Source organism: Silurus aristotelis, assembly GCF_946808225.1.
Source record: "Silurus aristotelis genome assembly, chromosome: 21".
Taxonomy (NCBI): domain Eukaryota; kingdom Metazoa; phylum Chordata; class Actinopteri; order Siluriformes; family Siluridae; genus Silurus; species Silurus aristotelis.
The window spans coordinates 16018506-16032302 of NC_139594.1; the positions used below are offsets into that span (position 1 = coordinate 16018506).

General features: G+C 38.9%; 1 protein-coding gene across 5 annotated transcripts in view; it reads right to left on the reverse strand.

The window, feature by feature from the left end:
• The window catches only part of vps50 (VPS50 subunit of EARP/GARPII complex), a 207510-nt gene that overhangs the window by 24858 nt on the left and 168855 nt on the right, over positions 1 to 13797 (reverse strand). For all 5 annotated transcript variants that reach the window (XM_083523569.1, XM_083523567.1, XM_083523570.1 and 2 more), the window contains one exon: positions 9771 to 9919. In XM_083523569.1, the coding sequence (XP_083379695.1) occupies positions 9771 to 9919 (149 nt within the window). The remainder of the gene's footprint in view (positions 1 to 9770; positions 9920 to 13797) is intronic.

Consider the following 13797-nt stretch of genomic DNA (forward strand, 5'->3'; position numbering starts at 1 on the left):
AGTTTCCACTTACAGTCCTATTTAACATTACCTTCAGCCCGGTAAACACTTTCTGTTGATGTTCAAGGGAAAACAACTTAGCAGTTCTAAAGGAGCATGCTTAAATACAAGGTCAAGTGCACTGGAAAGAAACGCTAAAAAAAAAAAAAAAAAAAAAATACAGTTTTTACACTTGGTAAAGCAGCTGATTGATGCAGATTGATCCTTTTTTGTATAAGGATTCACATTCAGCTGTGGCCCTGCACTTTAAAAAAAAAAAGACATACGACCACATTGCATTTCCTACTGCCTGGTGTAAGGTCATTTAACACTAATGTGTTTGGCTGAGGGTCAGCAATAATTCAGAGCACACCCCGAACTTGTCATCGGGAACGGCAATAAATGAACTGCTGTCAAGCTAAAAGGATACACGTAGAGACGATGTAGAGGACACGCACCCACGCACACATTAATACCCTCATCGCATCTTTTGCATAATCCAAATCAGACAGTGTTATACAGCTGAGAATGCCCTCGAAACTGTCGTCATTCTATTAGGACTATTTTGGACAAGCTGGAATAAGGACTGCACCTCAGAAGCCTGCCAATGTGACCATGCTGTGCCTGGAAATGTCCACATCGATCCGCAAATCAGCTTTATCTTTGCTCACACATGCACTGTGCATGACCATGTACCTGTGGAGTGCTAACAAGTTTCCAGAGTAACAGAGCTGCAACAAACAACAAGATCTAGACAGTTGTATTTGTGTGGCAGTCTGGGAAAACCTGTCAGATGTCGCTGTGCCTGAATTCAGGCGAAAGAGATGGAAAAAAAAAAAAAAAAAGGTTATGACCAAAATGAGTCTTTCTTTTCTGGCTGTAATATATTTTAGATGGCACAGAAATGTATTTATTTGTATTACAATATAACCTTGTCCACGCCTTTTGTCTGGAAAAATCCTGTCAGGTATATAAGGAATAAACACGGCTGTAAAAACAGTCTGCCAGGATAAAGACGATGTTTTCATTTGCTAGCTCTTTATAAAATAATGAATGTCATGCTTCGACCAGAGATGATGAACTGGACTGATAGATTTGGTCAAAATAACCGCAGTTGAATTATCTGTCACGCTCAGATGGCGGAGCAGAAAGTGTACATTTTTCATGCTAATTAAAAAAATGGAAACACACATCAATCAGTGATTGTTTCAGATATAACATAAGAACAGTCACATTCCCGTCGAATGTAACACTGAGGCTCATGTTTCTCAAATGTCATGACTGACATGTTCCCCGAGAAATAATATTTACAAAGCGATTTTCGCATTATTCATTATTAATAGTCATACAATGAAGATTTTACTTATTACAGAATCAATTAAAATGAACTTAATGCAAATGTCAACTGTATCATTACATGATAAAGAACTAAATGATAAATCAAAGGGATTTTATACAGCGTGTTGGTGACTTTCAGGACAATTGGATTGCAATTACTTTTAAATGCAATTATTGCCTTGTTTACATAAACACAAATATGTTCAACACATTTTATGTGTGTGTTTAAAATCACATACAGTACAGACCAATATATAATAATCAATATATATAATATATATATATATATATATATATATATATATATATATATATATATATATATATATATATATATATATATATATATATACAGTACAGACCAAAAGTTTGGACACACCTGCTCATTCAAAGAGTTTTCTTTATTTTCATGACTATGAAAATTGTAGATTCACACTGAAGGCATCAAAACTATGAATTAACACATGTGGAATTATATACATAACGAAAAAGTGAACTGAAAATATGTCATATTGTAGGTTCTTCAAAGTAGGCATCAAGAGAATGCCAAGAGTGTGCAAAGCAGTAATCTAAGCAAAAGGTGGCTACTTTGAAGAACCTACAATATGACATATTTTCAGTTGTTTTACACTTTTTGTTATGTATATAATTCCATATATAATTCCACATGTTAATTCATAGTTTTAATGCCTTCAGTGTGACTCTACAATTTTCATAGTCATGAAAATAAAGAAAATTCTTTGAATGAGAAGGTGTGTCCAAACTTTTGGTCTGTACTGTAGGTATTCACAGACTTTGCCATGATACTCAGAATTGAGCTCAGGTGCATCCAGTATCCACTAATCATCCTTTAGATGTTTCTACAACTTGATTGAATTCCACCTGTGGTAAATTCAGTTGATTGGACAAGCTGTGGAAAGGTACACACCTGTCTATATGATGTCCTACAGTTAACAGTGCATGTCAGAGCACAAACCAAGCCATGAAGTCCAAGAAACTGTCTGTAGACCTTTGAGACAGGATTGTATTGAGGCACAAGTTAAGAAATCCGGGTAGAAGGACCTCAGGGAGGTGATCAAGAACCCGATGGTCACTATTAAAGAGCTCCAGCATTTCTCTGTGGAGAGAGAACCTTCCAGAAGAACAACCATATCTTCAGCACTCCACCAATCAGGCCTGTATAGTAGAATGGCTTGACAGAAGCCACTACTCAGAAAAATGCACATGAAGGACTCTCAGACCATGAGAAACAAAGATTGAAGAAAATGAAGGAAGCCTGTCTAGAGTTTGCCAAAAGGCAACTGAAGGACTCCCAGACCATGAGAAACAAAGATTAAAGTTTTTGGTCTGAATGCCAAACGTCATGTCTGGAGGAAACCAGGCCCCGCTCATCAACTGGCCAATACCATCCTTAGAGTAAAGCATGGTGGTGGCAGCATCATGCTGTTGGGATGTTTTTCAGCAGCAGGAACTGGGAGATAAGTCAGGATCGAGGGAGAGATGAATGCAGCAATGTACAAAGACATCCTTAATGAAAACCTGCTCTAGAACACTCTGGACCTCGGACTGGGGCAACAGTTAATCATCCGAACAAGAGAACAACCCTAAGCACAGTCAAGATAACAAAGGAGTGGCTATAGGACAACTCTGTAAATGTCCTTGAGTGGTCCAGCCAAAGCCCAGACTTGAAGAGGTATTTGAATTATGGAAAGCAGCTACCACAAGATAATATTGACTCTTCACTCAGGTTTTACCTTTTTGGGGAAAAAAGAAAAAAAAAAATTTTTTAAGTAAAGAATCATTCAAAAAGTGAAGAAACTTAGACCAAAGTGCAGAAAGAAAACGTTAAAAAAATAATAATAATAAAACGGAGATAAGAAAACATTCTTTTGAAGCAAGTGCGATAAAACCTCCACATTTATAACATCAGAATTTATAAATGTGGTGTCAGTTGTTTTAGATTAATATTATAGCAGCCTATTAGATAATGTTTGTTACAATGTATCTGGTTTCAACATTTTTAACTAATAATAGAAAAATAGAGTATGTAATCAGTGAGCTATTTATCATTCATAAACAGAAAACGAGTGATAACGACACTACAATAAAATAATCTATTACAAGCTACTACATGTAGAAACTAAATTCTGATGCAATTCAGTGGACTGTAAATACATTCTCACATGAACCTACATGAATTATTGATGGTGTATTCAAAAACAATATGAAACGAGAAGTAGAAAACAATTTAGCCGAGATATGAGGTGGAGATTAGAAACCTGTCGTCTGAACTTATTCAGGTCATGCTGGTATAACTATGCAGCTTAGACGTTAATGAGCAGCTCTGTTTCCTGCCCTTATCTTTGTCACCTCTTATCATGATCCCTGCACAGGTTTTTCTGGACTTCATTGAGTATTCCATTAAGCATGAGAGAGTGTGGTACTGGAGCTCACCTCTCCTGAAATGTGCCCTGTGGTAATGGAACTATTAAATGGCGTACATTCAGAGCATGTGCATGCTTCAAATGGAGGGCTACCAGGAATATCAACTAGCACTCAGCGCCAAGCGATCAAGAACAGGCACGTTACAAATGTACGGAAATCCACAATGAAGTTCCTTCACAGTTTTCCCATCAACTGCGAGATGTATTATTGTAGGCTTTAAGCCTGGCGTGTTCCAAATGCCATCTGGCATCCTAGATGGCTGTATCTCTAAACTCTGGATTAGGGCATGCAGCTCTTCAGCTCTTCAGTCACTCAGATCCAGGGATTTTTTTTGTGTGACAGGAAGTGGGAAAGAAATATAGCATGCGAGACAGAGAAGATAAGAGTTGAGAAAAGAAAAAAAATGCAAAAAAGAAAAAAACAGCTGAATGTCAAGAAAAGGATTTCAAGGCAAAAGGTGATTTAACAGTCCAGAAGTCATCCAGAGGTTGGCCCTCATTTGGATTAGTGAAGATGCAGGCAAGTCATCAGAATCCACAATACTGTAGCGTTTAATGGATAAAACTGATCCTGGAAAGAAAAAAAAAAAACCCAGAGCGCAGCAATTTGGCGAGTAATCTGGGCTTTCGCTCAAGGAACATATGACCATAGTTACCTATGTGAGTGGGGTCGGCCTCAGAGGACCTGCCCCCATTTCTTTCTCTAACTGCTAGAAGACAAATGACAGAAGTTCCCGCCTCTATGAAGCGCTTTTTCACTCATATAACTAACTGGTAAAAATAAATCCACCACTAAGGCACCGTGCCGAGGCAGGATCCTGAGGTAGGGTACAGAGACAGGGTTCAAAGATACTATAGGGTACTGAAGCAGGGTACTAAAATAGGGTGCTGATACAGAGTTCTCAGAAAGTGTAATGAGTTTGGGTCCTGAAATAGTATACTAAAACAGGGTACCAAAACAGGGCTCTGATGTACCATAGGGTACCATAGCATAGGTAAAATATATATATTTTGTTAATAAAATTAAAAAAAGGGTCCTGAGGCAGGGTACCAAGACAAGATTCTGATGTACTATAGGGTACTAAAGCAGGGTACTAAAATAGGGTACTGAGACAGGGTTCTGGGGAATGGTAATGAGGCATGGCCCTAAAATAGTGTACCGAGGCAGGCTACTAAAATAGGATACTTAGACAGGGTACTAAAATTGTGTAATTATAAGTGGCTGATGCAGAGTACTAAAAGCAGTGTACCAATGTATTAAAAAAGGGTACTGAGGCAGGCAACCAAAATAGGTTACCTAGACAGGGTACTGGGGTAGAGTAAATAAGTGAACTATGAAAAGGTACTAAAATAAGATAATGAGCCATGGTTAAAAAAAAAAAAAAAAAAAAAAACAGGACACCGAGGCAGGGTACTAAAGGCAGTGTACAGAGGTATTATAGGGTACTGAGGCTGGGTAAAAAAGTTTTTTTCTACACTAATTACTCTGACAGGATGTGAAACAGATGTGAAGCTAAAATGACCAAATGCTAAACAGTAGCCGTTCAGCTGATATGTAAAGTCATGTTACTGGCTGAATGAAAGGAGATACGAACTTCAGCATTTTAACATTAGAAGACATTACAAAATAGAGATGTGCACTGGTGCTCAATATGAACAGGACATGAAACAACTAGAAGATAGACACTGTCTGTCCTACAGATTTTTATGCCTACTGAGCCTTTTGCAGAGAGACAAACTAGAAGAGAAACTAAATATAAACAGCACCTCACAGGAATCACAGTCACTCTCATTACAGTAAAAATCATTCAAAGCATGTGCATGTGATTTTTATCCTACTGCGTGTGATAAGAGTACTGACAGACAGAGACAAAACTCAGCTGCTCCCATACCACCCCATTGCTATATTCCTCTTGCTGGCTTCCTGTAGCTGCCTCAGATACAACTAGATCAGATCTCCCCCAACTTAAGCCCTTTATAACACCCTGCACTGCACCGTGCTCCATCAGATTCTCTAAAACTGCTCCCACCAGGGTTACAAGACAGGCCTAAATCAAGACTCTTTCTGTTCTGGCACCTACTGTAGGTGATAAAATGAAATTCTACGTACTTAATGTGCAAACAGCTGTCCAAAGACCTTAGTCTTTCCCAAGTAGCACAGTTATTAGCACTTTAACAAAAGTTCAAGCGACGGTTGAAGACCCACCTCTTACTAAAATACTTAAATTAGCACTTTCCAAGTTTGCTTTGTAGAATTCAAGAGTTATATTTATATTAAGTTTGTAATCTTGTGTACCAGTGTAGATTTATTCATTGCTAGAGACTCAAAGCACTTTTGTAGCGTCTGCTAAATGCCGCAAATGTAAATGTAAATGTAAATTAAAAACTGTGTTTTTCTAATAATCTCCCCAGCAGAGAGTTATACAGATTATATTTTTAGTCTGGGAGATGCAAAACATAAAATTCCTGGTTGGCGGTTAATGCAAGCGCTCTGGATTTTCCAGTGTTTTATGTCCAGCGTCAAGAATTTCTCGAAGTGAAAATCCTGCCAAAATGTATTTCCGGTACAGGAAATACTGTGGCATTGTTGTGTATGTTCAAATTTCAGGTTCAATTTAGGTTTAATAATAAAAAGAATGAGCTAAAAGTGTGAGGCAAAGGATAAACAAACTTGCGGTCTGCATTTAAGTATAAATACGTGTTACACCCCTAATATATATATATAGCTGAAAGTACCCATGCTTCGCTACGGAAGGCAGAACGCTAAGCAATATGGCAATAATCCGTAAGCACTGAGCAGGACTGGATGATCAGAGATCAGAACGTAACGTCAACAAATAACGTTGTAGTTTGTAGTACCGATACAGGGCGAACTACTTTAAAAAGAATTTTTATCGTGCATCTAACATGTAATAAGAAACAATGTAGTAAGTTTCATGAGGATCCGTACTGTTATTCCGAAGAGTTTACAATGCGTGAGAAATCGCGTTTTTCGCGAGGTAGCCGCGATCCAGGGCGAATTTTTTTAAAACCCTTTCTTAGTGAGCGCCTAAGACCCACGAGGAAGGTATGTTCCAAATTTCATTGCAATCCGTTCAGTGGTTTTTGAGATTTCGTGATGAGTGAGTGAGTGAGTCAGTGGTATTTGAGCTTTATATATATATATATATATATAGATAGATAAAAAAGTAGCGGCTTATAGTCCGGAAAATACGGTGTGTGTGTGTGTGTGTGTGTGTGTGTGTGTGTGTGTGTGTATATACAGTGAGGAAAATAAGTATTTGAACACTCTGCTATTTTGCAAGGGCTCCCACTTAGAAATCATGGAGGGGTCTGAAATTGTCATCGTAGGTGCATGTCCACTGTGAGAGACATAATCTAAAAAAGAAAATCCAGAAAACACAATGTATGATTTTTAAACTATTTATTTGTATGATACAGCTGCAAATAAGTATTTGAACACCTGTCTATCAGCTAGAATTCTGACCCTCAAAGACCTGTTAGTCTGCCTTTAAAATGTCCACCTCCACTACATTTATTATCCTAAATTACATGCACCTGTTTGAGGTCGTTAGCTGCATAAAGACACCTGTCCACCCCATACAATCAGTAAGAATCCAACTACTAACATGGCCAAGACCAAAGAGCTGTCCAAAGACACTAGAGACAAAATTGTACACCTCCACAAGGCTGGAAAGGGCTACGGGGAAATTGCCAAGCAGCTTGGTGAAAAAAGGTCCACTGTTGGAGCAATCATTAGAAAATGGAAGAAGCTAAACATGACTGTCAATCTCCCTCGGACTGGGGCTCCATGCAATATCTCACCTCGTGGGGTCTCAATGATCCTAAGGAAGGTGAGAAATCAGCCCAGAACTACACCGGAGGAGCTGGTCAATGACCTGAAAAGAGCTGGGACCACCGTTTCCAAGGTTACTGTTGGTAATACACTAAGACGTCATGGTTTGAAATAATGCATGGCACAGAAGGTTCCCCTGCTTAAACCAGCACATGTCCAGGCACGTCTTAAGTTTGCCAATGACCATTTGGATGATCCAAAGGAGTCATGGGAGAAAGTCATGTGGTCAGATGAGACCAAACAAGAACTTTTGGGTCATAATTCCACTAAACGTGTTTGGAGGAAGAAGAATGATGAGAACCATCCCACGAACACCATCCCTACTGTGAAGCATGGGGGTGGTAGCATTATGCTTTGGGGGTGTTTTTCTGCACATGGGACAGGGCAACTGCACTGTATTAAGGATAGGATGACCGGGGCCATGTATTGCGAGATTTTGGGGAACAACCTCCTTCCCTCAGTTAGAGCATTGAAGATGGGTCGAGGCTGGGTCTTCCAACATGACAATGACCCGAAGCACACAGCCAGGATAACCAAGGAGTGGCTCTGTAAGAAGCATATCAAGGTTCTGGCGTGGCCTAGCCAGTCTCCAGACCTAAACCCAATAGAGAATCTTTGGAGGGAGCTCAAACTCAGTGTTTCTCAGCGACAGGCCAGAAACCTGACTGATCTAGAGAAGATCTGTGTGGAGGAGTGGGCCAAAATCCCTCCTGCAGTGTGTGCAAACCTGGTGAAAAACTACAGAAAACGTTTGACCTCTGTAATTGCAAACAAAGGCTACTGCACCAAATATTAACATTGACTTTCTTAGGTGTTCAAATACTTATTTGCAGCTGTATCATACAAATAAATAGTTTAAAAATCATACATTGTGTTTTCTGGATTTTCTTTTTTAGATCATGTCTCTCACAGTGGACATGCACCTACGATGACAATTTCAGACCCTTCCATGATTTCTAAGTGGGAGAACTTGCAAAATAGTAGGGTGTTCAAATACTTATTTTCCTTACTGTGTGTATATATATATATATATATATATATATATATATATATATATATATATATATATATATATATATATATATATATATATATATACACACACACACACACACACACACACACATACATACATATACATACACACACACACAAAACTTAATGACTTCTGGGTAAAAGGAAATCTGTAAAGTATGGACGTTCATTAACTTACTACGTGAGCATCATAATGTCCTGCATTACCACCATTGTTCCAAACATTCCGCGAAATGTTAGCCGTCGACTCTAAGTGATGTCACTTCCCAATACGAAGACGCCCAATAATATACTCCCAATGACATATAATGTAATATATACTTAAATGACAGATTGGAAGTGGAAAACGAAGACAGAAATTTGAGATTTGCAAAATGCTTTTGGATTATGACAATGTATGCGTCCACATATGGAAAACAGAATTGCGAATACAATTTGCAATTCCTTTTGAATGTTGTCTGGAATTTTCTTCCATACATTTAAATTAGGGCTATCAAATTGAATGAGTTAAGAACGAGTTAATGCAAATTAATTTTAATGGCACTAATTTTATTAACGCGCGATTAATGCGGTGCGCATTTCGGTTTGACCATTTTTAGTAAAAATTTGAATAAATAAATATAAAAGAGGTGAAATTAAACCCTTTAATGCAACACACGTTTATTCACGACGTCCTTTCTTAACTCGGATATATATAAAAAAAATATTGTTTACTGATGTCTCAAATCAGGTCTCAAATCAACCACCAAAATCCACCATGATGCACAGATCCGGCAATTAAATCCAGCCGTGTGGAAACATAACAAAATTTCAGTTTGGTGTCCAGATGATTTACCACTGACCTGGTGAGCTGCCTTCAGCTAAATAAATGTTTGTGACTGGATACACTGCAACAGAAGATCTGGTCCAGCTGGCCTGAGCTGGATCAAGTTTCGAGCTAATGAACTGCAGCTAGTTTTATTTCCCCATGTGCTCATTGTCTTTGCTACGAGATATTCGCAGTTACACAATTCAGTCTGGTAAATAATATTTTTGCTGGGTTTGCATCTGGATTGCAGACTGCCATGACCCCTGGCCTAGTAAATGTTTGGATTTTTAAAACAAAGTGGTACTCTTACAGTGACTCTGTTGCGACGACACGCTCTGCTAACCCATACAGAGTGCTACTGGCAGTCAGAACCACCAGCTGGCTGAGGTGAGGGCTGGGCACCTTCTCCTTTCGGTCCTCTGAGGGTCCGTGGGTAGTTGCGTTCTCTCCTCCTGCTTCCTACATGCACACAAAAAGAGCAAAGTTTAGAGAAGTCCGAAAATGTTGCTTTCCTAAAGGCTTCAACAGCAACTCGCAATGCACGAATAATTATTAAAATAAACAAACAAACAAACAAAAAAATAAATAAATGTACAGACACAGACAGACAAACAGACAGACAGACAGACAGACAGACATATAGTGAATAAATGCATGAATGCAGAACAAGAAATTGTTTAAATAAACAAACAAATAAATGAATAAATGTATAGATTGATAGATGGACGGACAGACAGACAGACAGACAGACAGACAGACAGACAGACAGACAGACAGACAGATAGATAGATGGATAATGAATAAATGCATGAATGCAGTAAATTGTTTAAATAAAAAAAACATATAAATGAATAAATGGACAGACAGACAGACAGACAGACAGACAGACAGACAGACAGACAGACAGACAGACAGACATCATTGTTTTCTTGGCACTAATCAAGTGCTTTTCTGCCAAATTTGAATTTTATGCACCATAATGCTGCAAAAACTTATTCTAACCAAGTTGTTATAGCTGTGTGCAAAACTCGAAGAAAATTGAACATGATTGAACATAATTCCCAGGATTATCGTTACTGCCATGGCTTTAATCCAAATCGCACATTACGACACATTAGCAAGGGAAAATAAACAGGAGTATTTAAATCATCATGGGTTTTTTCCCCTCACTGGTCTGATCAGTAAAAATGAACTCGTATTCACTGACACTTAGGGGGCGCTGCATTGACGTCATTTCGCTTAATGACGCAGTTTAAAAGCCACTATTGAAACTGTCTTTTCCCCCTTCTCATCTATGGCAATGCTGCAAAAATCGCAAGAAAAAAGTTTTATAATATAGTTGAGCTGAATCTGACCAGTCAGACGGCGTTTAGTTCATGATCGTACATGCACTCAAGGGCAAATCGTTACATGGAAAAAATTTATTTAATACAAACAAACCTGCAACTTTAATTCGGTTTTTTGAGTGAGTTAAATCATTAAATACATGAGTACCAACACTGCTGAGAGAAAAATTCTAGCAGGAAGCTTAAAAAAAAGAATAACACAACTCATGTCCTTTCCCCTTCATTCAACTAGATTTTCTTCCAAGTGAACTGTGCTCATGTTTGACTGACTGCGTTATCTGGGAAAAACACATTCTAGATTTCAGATGGTCTCCATTAGGGGTATTCGAGGAAAATTGGAGGAGAAAAAAAAAAAAAAATAAATAAAATAATAATAATAATTAAAAAAATATTATATATATATATATATATATATATATATATATATATATATATATATATATATATATATATATATATATATATAATATTTTCTGGAATTTTGACGATAATGTTGCATGATTTTGAACATGATTCTTTAATTAATAATTTTTTGTCCATAACGTAATTAAACTATATTTGAGTGTGTTATTATGCTGGTACATTAATGACTACTGTGAACAGCGGATTCCGTATTGTTTTTTATATTTTTCATATTCTGGGTGGTGGTCAGTTCACAGCAGTGACAGAGAAGACAAAGTCTTACATTTAATCATTCATGTCTTGTTTATTGAACTGTTGAATAATATCAATATCACATTTGTAATCGTGCTGAATCTTAGAGAACAAATTGCACTTTGCATGTGATTTTAATTAACTATATGAAATCATACATATTTTCTGGCATATTTCTTGAATTCTAAATGCATTTTCATAGTTTCAATCATGCAGGGAAAGAATGCATTCACAAGTCGAACTGTCTAGACTTCATCACGTGATGTATGCGGTCACCCTGTAGGTGTGTTTTGTTAGGGTTTTGCAATTTACTCGATAATGTCAAAGCGCATGTCATTAAAACAACAATTACGATGTTATTGTACACGATATGCATATATCATACATCCCTAATTAAAGGACAGGGTATTTATTATTTGAAACTGATGCATTTAATTAAGAACAACAAAAATCAAGTGAACTGTGCAGTACAAACAACAAGAAAAAAGCAAAACTGCCTGCACCTCATGCATACAGGTTTCGTTGAAGTAGTACAGTGGAACCCGGTTATCTCGCCCTCGGTTACCTCGACAACCCTATTAAGTCGACGTTTTTGAAGTGGAACCGCCAAATTCTCGCTTTTTCTAAGCATTTCTTATCGGTTATGTCGACTTTTTTTTTTATGTCGCCGAACCCTGATATCTCGAGCACAAGGGGGGAAAAATTTGCCATTTAATGTCGGTTATCGCGGTGCAGCCGCAGAAGAACTCGCGGAAGTGGCGGAAAAATCAAACCTTACAGCTGCTCCAGGTGTTTTATTGTATACTGGTGAATCTCTGCTGTTAGTTAGTGCACATATAACATTTAAAACCAAAAGGCATGCGATGAACGGGAGGCGAAAGTAGAAGCGCGGCGCTGAACAGCACACGGGAGAACGTGGGATGACCAGCAAAAGCATAGAATGAACACCGGCAGGATCGGGGGGGTGAATCCGCGATGCGCTTTGGGAAGAAAAGAGCAGCCGTTGAGAGAGTGCCGGTGGGAAGACACGTACCCGGATACGAATGAGCGATAACAACGACCGCCGTGAACCAACATATACCAACAATAACAGACAGTGAGAGTGTGGAAGTTTAAATAGGAGCTGGTGATGATGATAAACGAGCACCATATGTGCGCGATTGAAGCCGGGAGCTTCAGAGAAAGCGGCCGAGAAAACACCTGCCACGCTGAAGGGGGCCGAAGGGGGCGTGGCAGGTGGATTCCTGACAGATAAACATGTACTGTATGTATTTTTATAACATGCCTTCATCAAACAAATCGCGGCAACGCTGTTGTGTAAAAAAAACCCTTCAAAAACACGTGCATGCACATTCTCATTTATTAACGCACATCATGTACATAAAGAAATTTAACCCAGCCATTAGGGGGGCACAAGCCAGTGTACTCTTAGTGCCGGTCCCAAGCCCGGGTAAATGGGGAGGGTTGCGTTAGGAAGGGCATCCAGCGTAAAACATGTGCCAAATCAAATATGCGGATCACAAATGAGAATTTCATACCGGATCGGTCGAGGCCCGGGTTAACAACGACCGCCACAGGTATCGTTAGCCGACAGGGTACCGGTGGAAATTGGGCTACTGTTGGCCGAAGGAGGAGAAGGAGAGGAGGAAGGCGTCTACAGAGACGGCAGGAAAAGGAGCAGTGTAGGAGAGTAGAGGTTCAGGTTGGTACTTTAAATGTTGGTACTATGACTGGTAAAGAGAGAGAGATAGCTGATATGATGGAGAGGAGAAAGGTAGATGTGTTGTGTGTTCAGGAGACCAAGTGGAAAGGGAGTAAGGCCAGGAACATTGGAGGTGGGTTTAAACTGTTTTATCATGGTGTGGATGGGAAGAGAAATGGTGTAGGGGTGATTCTGAAGGAAGCGTACAGTAAGAGTGTAGTGGAGGTGAAGAGAGTTTCTGATAGGGTGATGATCGTGAAGGTGGAAGTTGAAGGGATGATGATAAATGTCATCAGTGCCTATGCTCCACAAGTTGGCTGTGAGATGGAGGAGAAAGAAAGATTCTGGAGTGAATTAGATGAAGTGGTAGATGGTGTACCTAGGAAAGAACGATTGGTGATTGGGGCAGACTTTAATGGGCATGTAGGTGAAGGGAACAGAGGTGATGAGGAGGTGATGGGTAGGTATGGTTTTAAGGAGAGGAATGTGGAAGGGCAGATGGTGGTAGATTTTGCTAAAAGGATGGAAATGGCAGTGGTGAACACGTATTTTAAGAAGAAGGAGGATCATAGGGTGACGTATAAGAGTGGAGGAAGGTGCACACAGGTGGATTATCTTCTGTGTAGGAGATGCAA